This window comes from Cydia strobilella, chromosome 8, assembly GCF_947568885.1.
Source record: "Cydia strobilella chromosome 8, ilCydStro3.1, whole genome shotgun sequence".
Taxonomy (NCBI): Eukaryota; Metazoa; Arthropoda; class Insecta; order Lepidoptera; family Tortricidae; genus Cydia; species Cydia strobilella.
Genome location: NC_086048.1, coordinates 17304888 through 17320945, shown reverse-complemented (window position 1 = coordinate 17320945; position 16058 = coordinate 17304888). Strand labels below are relative to the sequence as shown.

The 16058-nt window shown below is 36.8% G+C and overlaps 2 protein-coding genes across 2 annotated transcripts in view; one reads left to right on the top strand and one right to left on the bottom strand.

The window, feature by feature from the left end:
- The window catches only part of LOC134743785 (large ribosomal subunit protein bL32m), a 131624-nt gene that overhangs the window by 10585 nt on the left and 104981 nt on the right, over positions 1 to 16058 (bottom strand). The window lies entirely within an intron of this gene.
- The window catches only part of LOC134743743 (acetylcholine receptor subunit alpha-like), a 102009-nt gene that overhangs the window by 49890 nt on the left and 36061 nt on the right, over positions 1 to 16058 (top strand). Inside the window, exon 5 of the mRNA XM_063677378.1 lies at positions 5294 to 5462. Coding sequence (XP_063533448.1) covers positions 5294 to 5462 — 169 coding nt within the window. The remainder of the gene's footprint in view (positions 1 to 5293; positions 5463 to 16058) is intronic.

The following is a 16058-nucleotide window of genomic DNA, read 5'->3' as shown; positions in this document are numbered from 1 at the left end:
TATAGGTGTCATATAATTAGATTAAATTAATAGAAAGATCAAGATACATAAACCTAGAAAATATTTCTATTTTTTTAAATGTACAATAGTGCATTTGAGGTCTACAAAATTGATACGGATAGAGCTTTTAAATACCAACATTAATATCTACACTAATAGGTCGTGTGTACACATATTTTGGCGCTTTGTCTGTGTCGATAATTAGACCACTTAGACGTTGATTATACATCAACTGACGCTGGAGTAGAAGTTACATCGAAACATACTTCGTATAGAATAGGGGAATAGCTAACATTCTGTATAAAATGTCGACATGTCGATCAAAGTGCGCTTTACTGTTGCATTCTGAAGACACGGGAAGCCTCGTTCGATGTACAAGTGTGTACGTTTCAAGAGCGCATGTACATAAGTACTCGCAAATCGCAATAGTCGCAATACGGACTCCACGGATGGTTTTAATAGGCAAATTCTTACCCGCTTGGCTTAACTGTATTCTCATTTATTTGTTGTATTTTCATTTTCTTTATGTGGCGCACAATAAATAATATTTAATTAATCAGTTATTCTTGCATAGTATGGCTTTAATAACACAAAAAACATAGACCTTGAAAATTTTCGATCGCCATAACGACTTTTTCTAAAAAAAAAAATCTATTTAATCATAACGTCGATGTCACAAAGTTTTCTCGCTCATTCTGTCTAAGATCAACGATGCCGTTTTTCTAAAGATGTAGACTCACTGTTCACTTAGCGAAATGTATGACAGTAACGCAACGCATTGACATGTAGTGATACTATAATAATAAATTCTTCGCAAACATTCTCAACAAAATATTTATCAAAGCAAATAATACATTTGATATTTTAATAATTTGTTTTAAATTATAATTGAGTTCCTTACAGTTTATTTAACATAGGTTGATTTTTTGATCTCAATAGAACTACCCTACCCTACCCTACTAATAGTGTTGTGTTCCTGCCGGTGAGTAAGGTTGCCAGAGCTCGAGGGAGAGGAGTGTTAGGGTCGGCAACGCGCATGTAACTCCTCTGGAGTTGCAGGCGTACATAGGCTACGGAGACTACTTAACATCAGGCGGGCCGTATGCTTGTTTGCCACCGACGTAGTATTAAAAAAACTAATAGAACTCTAATAAAAGTTTAAATACATTGATTATTTCGTTGTCTTGATATAATTGATATCATTAATTTCTATGCGGGATCCCGCAAATACCGGGATCCCGCGGGATCGAAAATGTGCAATCCCGCAACTACCGAGATTAAAGATAGGCTGCGGGATTGGAAGCCCTACAAGTCACTCGTTACACGCTGCCTTAAAATCCCCCGGTGACGGTGACAGTGATGAAGTCGGGTACAAAAGCTTTTGTGTTGTTCAAAGCCTACTTTACAAAAAAAAAATAAGTAAATATAAAAAAATAAAATGCCCAAATAAACTACTCAAGGCTCCAAGTAAATAAATACTACTCGTGATACAGCGGACTCTCACTATCTCGAGAACTATTCGTTACATTGCGACGCTTGCTCGCTCCGCTGAATAGTTTGTACAGTCAGCATCGCAGATTACGCATCAGAAGTACCACTCTCTCATAACTTTACAAGGAGAGCTATGTCTATACATTATGTAAAACAAACATTATTTTGAACACGTACTCTAATTAGAGATATATCTGTATGTAAATAGAAAAGTATTCCACGGTGGCAGATACTTTTGACGCGTTTCATCTGCTACTATTGATGCTGAGTGGCTGACTGTACCTCAGTAGTCAGAAATGTAACTAAACTCGCATACGAGTTCTCTCACCGTCTGCCCGAGCCGTTATCCTCGGCCCTCGAACGAGTCGTTATTAAGCCAACATAACTTACCTCGACATCACTTTACGACGTGTATCCGCTTTTCTACGTTAAGCCGCGCTCTAAGGACCCCATTCGCCGTCCTTATCACGCAACTCACCCCTTAAAAACGGAACGCTGCCCCAATTCGCTTCATTTAAGTTTCGTATGCGTTGTGAGGCTTACATGAGGTTAATATAAAATGCTGGAGGTTAGAAACATAGACCTATTGGTATCTTTTCGCCCAATGTGATAAGATCCCTCCACACTCATGCGCGACTCCCACGCGCCGTGATTCGCGCATGAGTATGGATGGCCCTTTATGTCTATAGCGCGCTCCAGACTACGCGGCGCAAAGCTGCGAACGCGAGTGTGGAGTCGCTTTCGCTGATTAGCGAACTAGACTCCACACTCACGTTCGCGGCTTCGAGCCGCAATTTGCGCACGAGTGTGGAGGATACATTTAGGTATGTTTGCCAGAGATATCAGTGGCAATGCACATTAGCAATACGCAACTCATATCAAATTAGTTTTGGATTATTCTTATTCCCTCACTGCACCACGTCATATATACATATATATACAAGTGCCCTTAAAAATTTGCACGACGGATTATTTTTATATTGAATTTGTACAGTATATCACATTTTGTGTTTCCGAATGTGCCTCCAGCAATAAGTCAATTGCACAATATTGCAGCGCAGATGCCATTACAATTTATGTGCGAACCAAGACGAAGTACCTACCTGCATTTTAAACCGAGCCATAAACAAAATTACCTCACGGTCCTATAATGCGCTTAACTTATCTTAAGCCGACCGGCGCTACGCGAAAGGAAAACAGGAAAATCCACTTTGAAACGCCTCCGGCTTTGTCCTTTACATAATCACGCTTCGTTCTTGCATTCCTCTTTGTTCTTACGCCGCTTTATATACGACTTATATTTGAACAGTTCGGCTGCATTACTTTATTTCCTAAAAGGTTCTTAGATCGTCTACGCTGTCCTAGCTTTTCATTCAAGTATTTATTCGCCGCTGTAATATAATATTGCAGCAGAAGTTCAGTAAATGATATTGAAGCTTTATTTCTAATAATGTGTGTGCACGGATATTAATTTTCTTGGATTTCTGTTCTCTTACCTACGTAATGGAAGTGTTTAATAATAACTTTTATTATTTTCTTTACTGTCGTAACCCACTACACTTAGTTTCTAAGAAGAGAGAAAAATACTTTTTCACCTACAAGAAATTATAGATTATTGAACTAAATATCTTTATCTTTCGTCTTTTATCTGTTATACATCACAATATTAGAATTCACTATACCTAAGAGATTGTAAGTAAAAAAGAATACCTAAATTCCTTTGATTTTAATACATTTCAAAGATGTTAATTTTTCATGCCGTTTAAATAATATATTAAATATTAGTACGACGAAAAACATCACGAGTAAACAAATAAACAAAATGTTAGCAGAATTTAGAAAAACTTACCAATTTGCAACCGGGACACCTTTTTCACTGTTGTTTCAGCGCAGCTTATCCATATCCGAACCTAAAAAATAAGCAAACTATACAAAGGCCTTTTTACATCGCCAATAAAAGAACCAATTTAACAATGTACAAATGGGAAAAAGCCACGAATTCCCATCGAGTTCACGGCTCTTGAGATTGCATTCTGGCGTTAAACTGATCCGAGCTGCACCAGCCCGGATCAGAATGTGGATTCCTATTGGTTACACATGTGCAGGCTATAGAACCAGTATAAAAGTGCGTCCGGATCTAGCGTATGCGACGCTAGTACGCATGTATGATTGTTTGAGATTGTACGCCTAACAATTTATGCAAAAGCAAACGCGATCGCATTTGCAATATCTAGACGCACCTTAACGTGACTCGCACAATTTCCATGTGATGTGTGATTCAGAGGTAATCATGCATATTAATCAGACAAAGGTTAAGTTGTAATCCTGTGCAAATGCAGTGTTCACTGTAAGTGGCCTGCAATAACCTGTCAGCACAGTGATTCCTTGTATACTCATCAAGGGTCGGCAACGCGTTTATGACAGAGCTGGAGTTCAAGAGTCAATCTAATAAGCTTCAATTTTCGCTAAGCATCAGGCGGGCCGTACAGTGTCGGGTCAATGTGGTGAAGAACGTCTTTCAGGTAAAACCGTCAACAAGCTCTTTCGTCGCGCTTGATGCGCTTGTGTACACTTACAACACTTACAGAAGGTCGGTAGAGCAGAAGGCGCAAAGCTCTACCTTTCTGCCTGTGTTTGAGCGAAGTACGTATACAAATACGAGAGTTCTTAACATATGACGGTCTTCCCAACCCAAAATGGTTATCCGGTCTTTTCCACATTGAACTTACAAAAAAGTATGGGAAACTGTTGCAATATTGGTCTTGCCGCCTTGCAAGTGAGTGCTTGGCAAGTGAGTAAAATGAGTCTCGGTACAGCTGCCGCGCGAAATAATGGAATCAGTGTCGGGCTCACACCGGGGGTTACACGCGATTGTTTGCTTTCTCATAAACGTCAATTAGGAAAATTCTTAAACATTTTCATATGGTTTTAACATACCTACTGTTAACTGAAAAATTGTAGATTTTATTGCAAAGATATAAGATTCACCAATGTTCAGTATTGCTGTTATTGATATTTGTTCAGCCTAGTTGCGTTTCAAAACACGCGCCTGTTTTAATAAATATTCAAAAGCTTCTCTATTTTACCTACACACGTAGGTATTAGCTAGCCTATAGTATTAGGTACTAATCCCCATTCCCCAGTGATCGAACACGAGGAATTTTTGCAGCAATATCAGCGCGTTTAGAGAGTAGAACACGCTACTGTATCGCAGCTAAACTATTAAATCAATGCAGAATGGTTTCAGACTGGATTTTTTTTGTGGTGCGGATCATGTGCGATGTTTTAAACCAACCATCTAATATTAACTTACCAGCAATAAATATAATGATTCAGTACGTAGCTGTACCCGGACAAAAAACAGAGTTTTACACATTGTATATCACGGAAAATAAGTCAATAACACTTATTCCAATCCCAAATGATGGGAAAAGGGCAAGCGAATGATGATGACGCATACTCGCAATATACCTAAATATAAATATTATAATTAATACACAATTGCAGGATAAAGTAAATTTACACGTCAAACTCATAGAGTAACTTATATATGTCAAACTCGCGTCAACGACTCGTGAAGTTTTTATTACTAATTCATAGACAAATTAAAAGTGTCCGGCTAATCGACCGAGGTCAAATATATATACTTGGTGTCAATCAAGTGTCAAACCAATTAGATCAAGGTATGATCAAGGGATCATCACACTCTTGTATATTCTTAAAAGACGTACGAAATTCAACTCCCACGAAATTATTATTAAATTATTAATTTATCGAGCTAATTCCGTACCATTTTCTCCAGGAACGAGAAATTCTACACGTGTTGCGACGAACCCTACCTGGACATCACGTTCAACATCACCATGCGGAGGAAAACGCTGTTCTACACCGTCAACATCATCATTCCTTGCATGGGCATCTCCTTCCTTACCGTGCTCACGTTCTACCTGCCGTCGGACAGCGGAGAAAAGGTATGATACTAGTCCACAATTTTGTTACCAATATGCGAGTAAACTAGTAACTTTAACTGCTAACTAATTATTAGTATTAAGTAAATAAGACATTGTTATACATTGTGAACATCATCATCCCTTGCATCGGCATCTCCTTCCTTACCGTGCTCACGTTCTACCTGCCGTCGGACAGCGGAGAAAAGGTATGATACTAGTCCACAATTTTGTTACCAATATGCGAGTAAACTAGTAACTTTAACTGCTAACGAATTATTAGTATTAAGTAAATAAGACATTGTTATACATTGTGAACATCATCATCCCTTGCATCGGCATCTCCTTCCTTACCGTGCTCACGTTCTACCTGCCGTCGGACAGCGGAGAAAAGGTATGATACTAGTCCACAATTTTGTTACCAATATGCGAGTAAACTAGTAACTTTAACTGCTAACGAATTATTAGTATTAAGTAAATAAGACATTGTTATACATTGTGAACATCATCATCCCTTGCATGGGCATCTCCTTCCTTACCGTGCTCACGTTCTACCTGCCGTCGGACAGCGGGGAAAAGGTATGATACTAGTCCACAACTTTGTTACCAATATGCGAGTAAACTAGTAACTTTAACTGCTAACTAATTGTTAGTATTAAGTAAATAAGACATTGTTATACATTGTGAACATCATCATCCCTTGCATGGGCATCTCCTTCCTTACCGTGCTCACGTTCTATCTGCCGTAGGACAGCGGGCAAAAGGTATGATACTAACCCACAATTTTGATACCAATATATGAGTAACTGTAACTGCTAACTAATTGTTAGCTTTAGATAGATAGGTTGAAAGGGGATACACCATACAATAGTCGCAGTTGCTTACAAATTAGTGACTCTCACGTATCACCTGCAGTCGGACGGCGGGGAGAAGGTAATAAACATTATCCCTTGCATAAGATTACCAGTCTTACTTTCTACTTGCATTCGGATAAAGGGGAGAAGGTATTATGACGTTAACTCATGCGACATAAGTTAGCATTAAGTTGAAAGGTACCATGTAGTCAACAGTTGCTTTTCTACCAACCTGATAATTTATTTATTTACTTATTTATTTATTTTTCGGAGAACCAACAGCTATCAATTATACAATAGTTATATAAGTAAATAACAAAAAGCCAATTATAGGTTCCCACCAATAGCAACAAGTTAACACATAATCGGTGGTTGGTACTTATTAAATACCCACAATTCAATACTCTTAATATACTGAGCTAAGAAAAACAAAACTTATTAATAAAATACATCGATCGATACAATAATATTATTATGAGTATGCTATCGCATACGACTCGCTCACTTAAGTAATTTGTTTGCCAGAATCCGTCTTATAGTTGTGATATTGTATTAAAAACGTCAATATCACACTCTTTCGAATATTTCTAAATACCTTGAAAGTATGGGAGCGGTTAACAAATGATAATTTAGAACCTTCTTAAAAGTCAAAACTAGTCATTGTAGATTAATAGTGGCAAAAAATAAACATGCTCATATGATGCTCAAAAATCGATTAAAGTTTGATTTTAGAGCCCGATACTGGAGACCGATTTGCGTGGGAGAATCATATGTTTGCCTAAACCGTATATTAACAGTTTAAGAGCGCATGCTTGTCTTAAGCATAATGCATACCTTTTAATAATAAGTATATTACTTCTTAAATCTGTAGTCTATGGGAGTCCCTTATTCCACTGAAAATCATCAACTAAAAGATACTTACTTCGATCTTTAGAAATAGAGTAGATTTTTTTTTAATACTACGTCGGTGGCAAACAAGCATACGGCCCATATTTTACTAATGCTGTGCGACATGGTAAAAACAGACCAACAAATTTGAGGCGATAGAATAAAAGTTTCACTTTAAAACTCATTACGTAATGTTTGCTTTGAAAAGTTCTCTGTTTCCAACCTTAAAATGAAGAATTCGACGAAACGTTCATTTAATCAAAAGTTTATTAGGTCAAACAAGGGTAAATCAAGTTATTACTTTGGCCCAATTTGCAAAAACCACTTGCGTTGCGTTTTGTCCCATCGCAATCATCTTTTAGCGTTATTAATCTGATGATAGAGCCTTTCGGCCGAGGAGGAAAAAGTCGGTGTTATTATCAGGGTTTAGGAAGGCTAGCCTATACTTATAGAATTACGTATAATTCTCATAGAAACATTCTAAACTTGAATCAGCTTATGTAACCGGTACCTTACCTTACCTTATGTTCCTGGTACCTTGCACAAGCATTTAAGCCCCATTTAGACGGTTCAAGAAATTTCATGCGATTTTCTCTACATTGCGTTATTCCGTCGAACGACTGAATTCATTGTACTCTTGTATCGAATATTGCATGCATGCGAGTTCTTAAACCGTCTAAATGGGGCTTTAATTTAGAACGTACCAAGGCAAAAAACCGGACAAGTGCGAGTCGGACTCGCCCACCGAGGGTTCCGTACTTTTTAGTATTTGTTGTTGTAGCGGCAACAGAAATCTGTGAAAATTTCAACTGTCTAGCTATCACGGTTCATGAGGTACAGCCTGGTGACAGACAGACGGACAGACGGACAGCGAAGTCTTAGTAATAGGGTCCTGTTTTTACCCTTTGGGTACGGAACCCTAAAAAGTTTAGTATGAAAAAACGAAAATGAAAAAGTCCATCATTTTAAACATTATACAATTTGGAAACAATTGGATTTGAGTCCTCCTTGTAAGTATAACGTACCTATATATACCTGTATTAGGAGAACCCGCTTTTCCTCAATTTAGGTACATAATATTCATTCAACTTAAGCTATTAACTGCCACACTTTGTCATGTCTAAGAAACTAGAGACAGACAGACTCTAGCTGATTTTTGTTTAGTTTTAATTAGGCAATTTAAAACACTGCTTATTATGTCAACAGATCTCGATCATGAAGCAGGCGTAATTATTTAAATTAAACAAATGGCCGTAATTGTGTCAAAGTGCCCAGCAGTAATTAACTGATGGCTTCATTTAATATTTTAAATTAGTCGAGTCCGCCGCCATTGAATGCTGCTAAAATCGGGATCTCGACACGCCTCACGGCGTCGACCGATAATTTAACTAAGGGGCGCATTTTTTTCTTAGACTTTACCTCTCTATTACAATCAATTCTCTTTGCTCATGGCATCAATAACAAATAGATAAATCTAAATCAGCCATTATGAGCCGTTTTCCAACATTACAAATTGATCTCATTTTGACCTTACAAGCAGTACATCTTACTTGCACGAATGTATTAATACGAGTGATGTCGAAATGAGGTTCAATTGAGATCAAAGTAAAATCATTTAGTGAAGTTTATTATTCATAAAAATCCACCTAGCAACTTTTTCCATAGGTACATATAGGTAGTACATGTAGGTAGGTACATATTAAATGATTCCAAAAATCGGTTCCATATGTTTTAAAATCATTTTGTTTAGTAAGTCATTTAGTTTAGTTAGTTAATATTATCAAAGTACCGTCTTAAGATTACAGTTGCCATGGACTTACGCTATATCGAGCATCGACTTACGCTAATCCCTGTCAGATCTGTACAACAAACAAAACAATTGTAACATTACAAAGCAATCAAAGCATCCTCTGTTCTGTAGGTACCATAAGCTTCAATCTCAACTGCCACCCTCGGGCACTTTTTAATTCAGCGGATACATTTAAGTATAATCCTTAATCCTTAATAAGGATAATATTTCAGAACAAAAAACATCATGACTGTAATTTTTCGCTGCAAATATTTCCATCGAGTTTCTACAGAATTCAGACGAAATAAAACGCTTAATCGAGTGTTGAAATTTTAAACCGAGATGTTTAGCCTCTTGTTGTTAAGGAAACCGTCGCCTTCGGAGCGCAAGTTGATACAGGTGCTTTTACATCCTCGACCGACTGGATTGAGTTTTTATTCTATCGGTGTTAAAACAAATTACTGCTTCTCTTCACTTCGCAGTTAAAATTTCCTGCTCCGTCTTTCAGATTTTTATTTGAAAGCATGACATATAATTAAATAATATGCCATGCTTTGTGACTGCTCGTAACTTGATTAGATAAACAGGATATTATTATACAGACATAGATCAAGAGTACGCGTTCAAAAGTACCTATCTGTAATAATCTGTCTAATTTCTCTAGATAAAGAGACAAATCTCTTCTTGTTAAGTTATTAGAGAATGTTTATGTTAGTTAATAGATCATTTTAAGACGTAGCCTGATATGCTACTTTCATGCTGAATGTAGAATGTAGACAATTAATTCAGCCGAGCGATCAAACGTCGCAATGTAACGAATGCGAGTTTTCGAGATAGGGGGAGAGTCTGCTGGTAACGAGTACCTACTTGGAGCCTTCGAGTCTAAAGAGCCTTGGAGTTTAAATTAGCAAATTACTAATAAATCTGATTGTTTATATTTGCATGTTACTGCAAAGTGGGCTTTGACCAACACAATTAATTAACATTTTTAGGTCGTAGCCCGACGTGACTATTAAATGACCAGATCTGCCACACCGGATTTTAAGGCAGCCAGTCACTCGGTAAGTGACTTGTCATATGCGTTGCGTTACTGTCATACATTTCTATATCTTTAGAAAAGCGGCATCGTCGATCTTTGAAAGAATGAGCGAGAGAACTGGGTGACATCGATCTTATGGTTAATTAGATATTTTTTTACAGAAGGTCGTACGTGTATATGGTTATGGCGGTGCCATAAGAATAACTGATTAATTAAATATTATTTAGTGTGCACCACATATTGAAAATTAATATACGATAAATAAATGAGAATATAGCTAAGCCAATCAAAACCATCCGTGGCTCCTGTATTGCGCGACTATTACGAGTACATACATTGTTTAGTCTGATGATTTTCATACCTATACATACATGTATAGGTACGAAAATATACAATGCAACTACTTTTTTTTGCTATTTCAGGGTTGGCATAGTAAAAGTTGTTCAGCATATATCCACTTCTCAGAACATGGTCACCTATAATAAAATCGCCTCGCATTTTTATTTTTAAAACAATATGCTAAGATTCACAATGCATCAATTAAAGTAAGGTGTTATTGGCGCTTATCCAGCAGAATTGTCAATACTTATAAAAAAATCATCATGCCAACCTTATCATTTAACCCGCATTACACCAAGATTTATTACTTCATACCTCATCAGCATGCACTCTCATTCTTCACAGATTAACCACGACCAAGTCGTCTAAAAGCCGTAGACAAATGATAGCCGTCCACACTCGATCCTCGACTCATCGTCATTAGTAGCGGCCAGTAGGTAGTAAATGGGCGTCTAAGTAGCGCGAGTAACGCTATAAATAACAACGCTCTTATGACTTCGTGAAAAATTACAACAACTTTATTGTACTTTGAATATGTCACGGCAGAAAATCATGGACGTCATAAAGCAATTATTATTTACCTACCTACTTAATGATGGGGTTGGCCGGTCGAAGTATTAAGCAGATGGCGCCAGCATAGCTTGCCCTGTCAATCCCTAGAATTGCGTAATTTTTTTTGTTTTTTTAATGGAATTTTATGCCCTGGATGCCAGCCCTTTAAGCCAAATCTTATAGAAAAAGTGGCAAAATATGATGGCGCTATCTATGCAAACCTTTGACAGTTGCCAACCCCATTCTACATCACGTTCCATAAGTTGGATTTTACCACTATTCTAAGAGGTAAAAGTAGAAATAATGAGCAGTTTGTCGTATTCACTGACATTATGATATCGGCTACAATATGTCTTATGGCTGTGGGATAATTGCCTACCATGGTCAGTAACCCATTGGTCCATTGCATTGATCTAGACCACTGACGTTGCCGCCTTCATTCAGATCATCCCGTTCCATCTTATTAAAAATTATAATATTTATTACAGACAAGACTAATGACTGTCCACACTCGATTCTTGGCTCATATTCATTAATAGCCGCGGTCCGTAATAAATGTGCGTCTAAGTTACGGCGCGAACAACGCTATAACGACGTTGTTACGACGTCATGAAAAATTACAACAACTTTATTGGCTTTTCTTGGTCGTACTTTGAATATGAATGTCATGAGAGGAAAAAATCAATCTTCTTTTTTAATATTTATGTGTTACTTGATAGATTTTAAGACTATGTTAAGTGGCAAGCGTGAAAAGAACGACCAGCGGTGGTAGCACGGTCGCATTTTTATCGCTTGTCACGTTCTAACAAGTATGTAAGTGCGAAAGTGACAGGAATAGTGACAGGCGATAAAAATGGAACCTGCTGCGCCCGCAGCTTAAGTCCTTACCACCGTATTATCATGATAACCAATAAAATATGTCCACTGTTGGGCATTTACTTTTTAAACCTTCTCTAACGCTAGTCACAATACTTTGCCCCCTCGTTCAGCACACGACCCGTTTCATATTGTTAATATTTATTACAGACAAGATAAATTATTATTGTTCGCACTCGATCCGCGGCGGCTCATCGCATCTTTATAAGTGAGGCCAATAAATGTTCTCATCTTATTCAAACGCAATGAACTAGTCACAAGTGTAACAACGCAACTCACTAGCCGAATCCATTCATGATTCTAGATAAAAACTCTTTCTAACCACTAAAAGGGAACAGTTTTTCATACTTACATAACGCTCAGCTCTACAGTAATGACGACATCGTTATGCGGTGAAAAATTACACCAACTAATCGGCTTTCCTTGTCCGTACTTTGAATACGTAATGACAGGAAACATCGCACCATCGATCAATCAATTCTTATCAGAAAGTTTATACTTATCACGTCCATGTGATGGATTTTGGCCACTATGCTAAGAGACGAGCGACACAGCTTAATTTATAGCGTCGGAGGTTGGATTAGATTCAACAAAGCTCGATTAATTTGAATGCAAATAAACTTACTTCAGCTGCGTGGAATTCATATTGTGTAGAATTGCGAATAGGGAGACACAATATTGTGAAAAATTAATGAGTGTGAAGAATAACGCATGTGATAAAATTCAGCTGCGTGGAATTCATTTTGTGCAGAATCGCGAATAGGAAGAAAAAATAATGGCATAAACATCGAATAATCCTTATATAATAGTACTAAGTCAATTGTGTAACCACGTATACCCATAGAATCGCAATTTACTTATTTTTCTACATTCAATATCTGATAAAAGTAGATATAGTATAGTTATGTATGATGTAATACTTGTTTACTTCTCACTTCTCCCTGCACCCACCGAAATTTTTCTGTTTGACCTTATGGTTGGACTGGTAGAGAATGCCATGAGGCATTAAGTCTGCCATTTGTACCTTTTATGATGTGCAATAAAGTTTAAAATAAATACTACATGCGAACTGCCAAGGAGTGGAACGCCCTGCCCGAGTCTGTGTTTCCGCATGAGTACAATCTGGGGCTCTTCAAGGCAAGGCTTTTTTTGTTTTTTGTTTGAATTGTATTTTTGTGGAATTTTATTTCTTGACATGTCCCGCTATTATTATCTAACACAATATCATATTGTTATAGAAATAAATAAATGAATGAATGAAGAGTTAATAGGTAGGTAAGCGTGCGTGCACTTACCATCAGGTGGGATCATTTTCAAACGCCTACCTATACATCATAAAAAAAACTACATATGTATGTGGGTGCCTAAGCGTTTAAAGCTTTGTATTTCTGTTATTTAATGAACAAACGAATAATGGCAATACAACCGCGCGTGTAGCATTGAAACCCATTCCACTCTGGCTTTGACTAACCGGCGTGATTCGTAGCGCGGCAAGTGGGTAATGCGATCTGCAAACATACTGTGTAAAGGATGACGCTTACTGCAACATGCTTGGGCCGTTACGAGAGTTGGCCGGCCCTCAATCATCTAATGTTTTGTTTTTTACATTTTAACCTCAAAGGGGCCCACTGACTATCAGTCCGCCGGACGATATCGGCCTGTCAGTTGTTCGGAACTGCCAATTTTTTGTTCTAATCAACATCTCTTCTCTGCTCCGCTGGATTACAAACAATGCTATTATTTCATTCCCGTACGTCTCCTCTCATCTCCGCCTCAGTGGAAAGGCAGCCTTTACTTTGGTTTTGAAGGAATAAATATATAAAACGTGACTTTCTTTTAGGTCTAATGAGTCCAATCACGAACATTAAATACACTCAACTTACCCAAAAACCTATTGGAACCCCAATATTATAAAAATATAGCTAAGTCCGAGTTGCTTTTTAAATACAACCCTGCCACTTTTATCAATTTTTTTTTCCCGTTTATGTGTATGACCCTTAATAAACCCACGTTTATTATTCATGGCTCTACAGCCATAATAAATCTACATTTATTTCACCAATATATATTCTGTCTCACCTCTAGTCTTCCTTTAATGTTTAATGCAGTATCTACTTTTACAGATGTAGAGCATAATTATTTTCCATCGTATTTTCACGGAAACTTACGAACGTCTTGCTCAGACTTCAGTCAGACTCAGTACAAAAAGTACTGACATTGACTGCAGTAGCATAACAATTATGCACTACATGTGTACGTACTTTTTACTACGTTGATAGATAGGTGTAATGGTCCGAGAGCTGGTGGAAATTTGGAGTAGGTCCTTGAGGCAAGCTGAAAATTTACTTGATGCTTCTCCTATCTTACCCTACCTCAGCACTACAAGTCTGGCTGCAGGGTAGCGGGTCTAAACCAACCTATAAATTTTTAAAGAATTTTTTTTTTGGTGCCCAAAAAAGGTTCTTGAGGCAATCTGTAATTTCTACAAGTGAAAATTGAATATCTAAATAGTCATAAAAAAATTATGCCAGACGATTTGGCCGGGTCTTTAACCTTGCCAAACGCGTGCAAAATATTTTTTTTTTAAATTCAAAAAAGGTTCTTGAGGCAATCTGTAATTTTTACAGGTTAAAGTTAAGTATCTAAATAGTCATAAAAAAAATAAGCCAGACGATTTGGTCGGGGCCTTCTACCTGCCAGACGATCTAGAAAGTTACGTATGGCACTTACTCGCACGCAAAATTAAGTTTGTTATCCTGTATAAATGTATGCTAATACAAAGTTATTTTTGTAGTGCAGTAAATTAAAGGTAAAAGGTACAAATTAGGATGTACGATGTGATTGTGATTATGAATATTTGTATATTTATGATAATTATGTACACTGAGTATTAGTAGGGATATAGTAAATGTAATATGACCGAATTTATAAGAATGTATTGTAATTTTAATAAATACATGTACAATTTAAATACAGAATAGTAATGTGTTGTAATTATTATAATGTGTGAATTTGTTATTTTATTATTAATGCTTGAATAATACAAATAATAATACAAATATGATGATGATGGTGATTGTTTCATGTACTCATAGGTTATTCAGTGTGTGGGGTAAAAGGGGGCGAGAATTTTATTATTTTTGCGCTACTACGCACGGTTTAGAAGCTAGAGCCATATATATATATTTATTTTTCGTTGTTTTTAAATTTCATAATTTAGCGGTTTAGCAGTTACAGCCCTATAACGTTTTTTTTTTTTTATTTTATCATTGTGTTTTTTATATCACTTATGGGTTCCTTGAAAGGGAACGAAAATTTGATTGTTTTTGTGCTACGACGCACGGTTTTGGAGATACAGCCCTATAAAGTTGTTTTTTTTTTTTTGGTAATTTTTTATATTAACTCCTAAAGCTTTCCTAAAGGGGAGGAAAATTTTGATTATTTTTGCGCTACGACGCACGGTTTAGCAGATACAGCCCTATAAAGATTTTTTTGTCTTTTTGGTTTTTTTTTTTCAAATATAAATTAAGGGTTACCTAGAGGGGAACGAAAATTTTATTATTTTTGCGCTACGACGCATGCTTTAGCAGATACAGCCCTATAAAGATTTTGTTTTTTTTTGCGTTTATTTTAAATATAAATTAAGGGTTGCTTACGCGGGAAAGAAAATTTGATTATTTTTGCGCTCCGACTAAAACAAATTTCAGCTGTTTAGCCCGTTCGCATGAACACAGATGCCATGTTTACATTAAAATAAAAAAAAATACTCAATTTCGTATGAAATTCCTTTAAGCGAGGTTTAGACTAGCAATAACTTGCATGCAATTTTCATTACATTGCGGTATCTGATAAACATTTTGAATGCAGTTTACCTTAGTAGTCGGTAATGTAACGTAAATTGCATGCAAGTTCTTGCTAGTCTAAACCTCGCTTTACAGTTCTCTCGAGTTGCTCCGCCCGAAACGTGATACTTTGAAGGCTGTTTTGACGCACATGAGGACGATATTTCATTGCATGTCAAGAAAATTAAACGATTAAAAACGATTATCGTTCCAAAAACTTGTTATTTAACTATACAGCGAATAAAATAATTTAAATAACTTATAGTGACGTCACAAAGTTTGTGACTCCCTCACAACATGTCACATTTTCTTGACCCCCTCCCCCCCTAAACGTGTGATGTAATTAATTTTATTTCATTTATTCATTTATTTCAATCAACTTAGGATCATAATACATTACATTATAACATTACATAAAATTATTATATTACAGTTAAGATT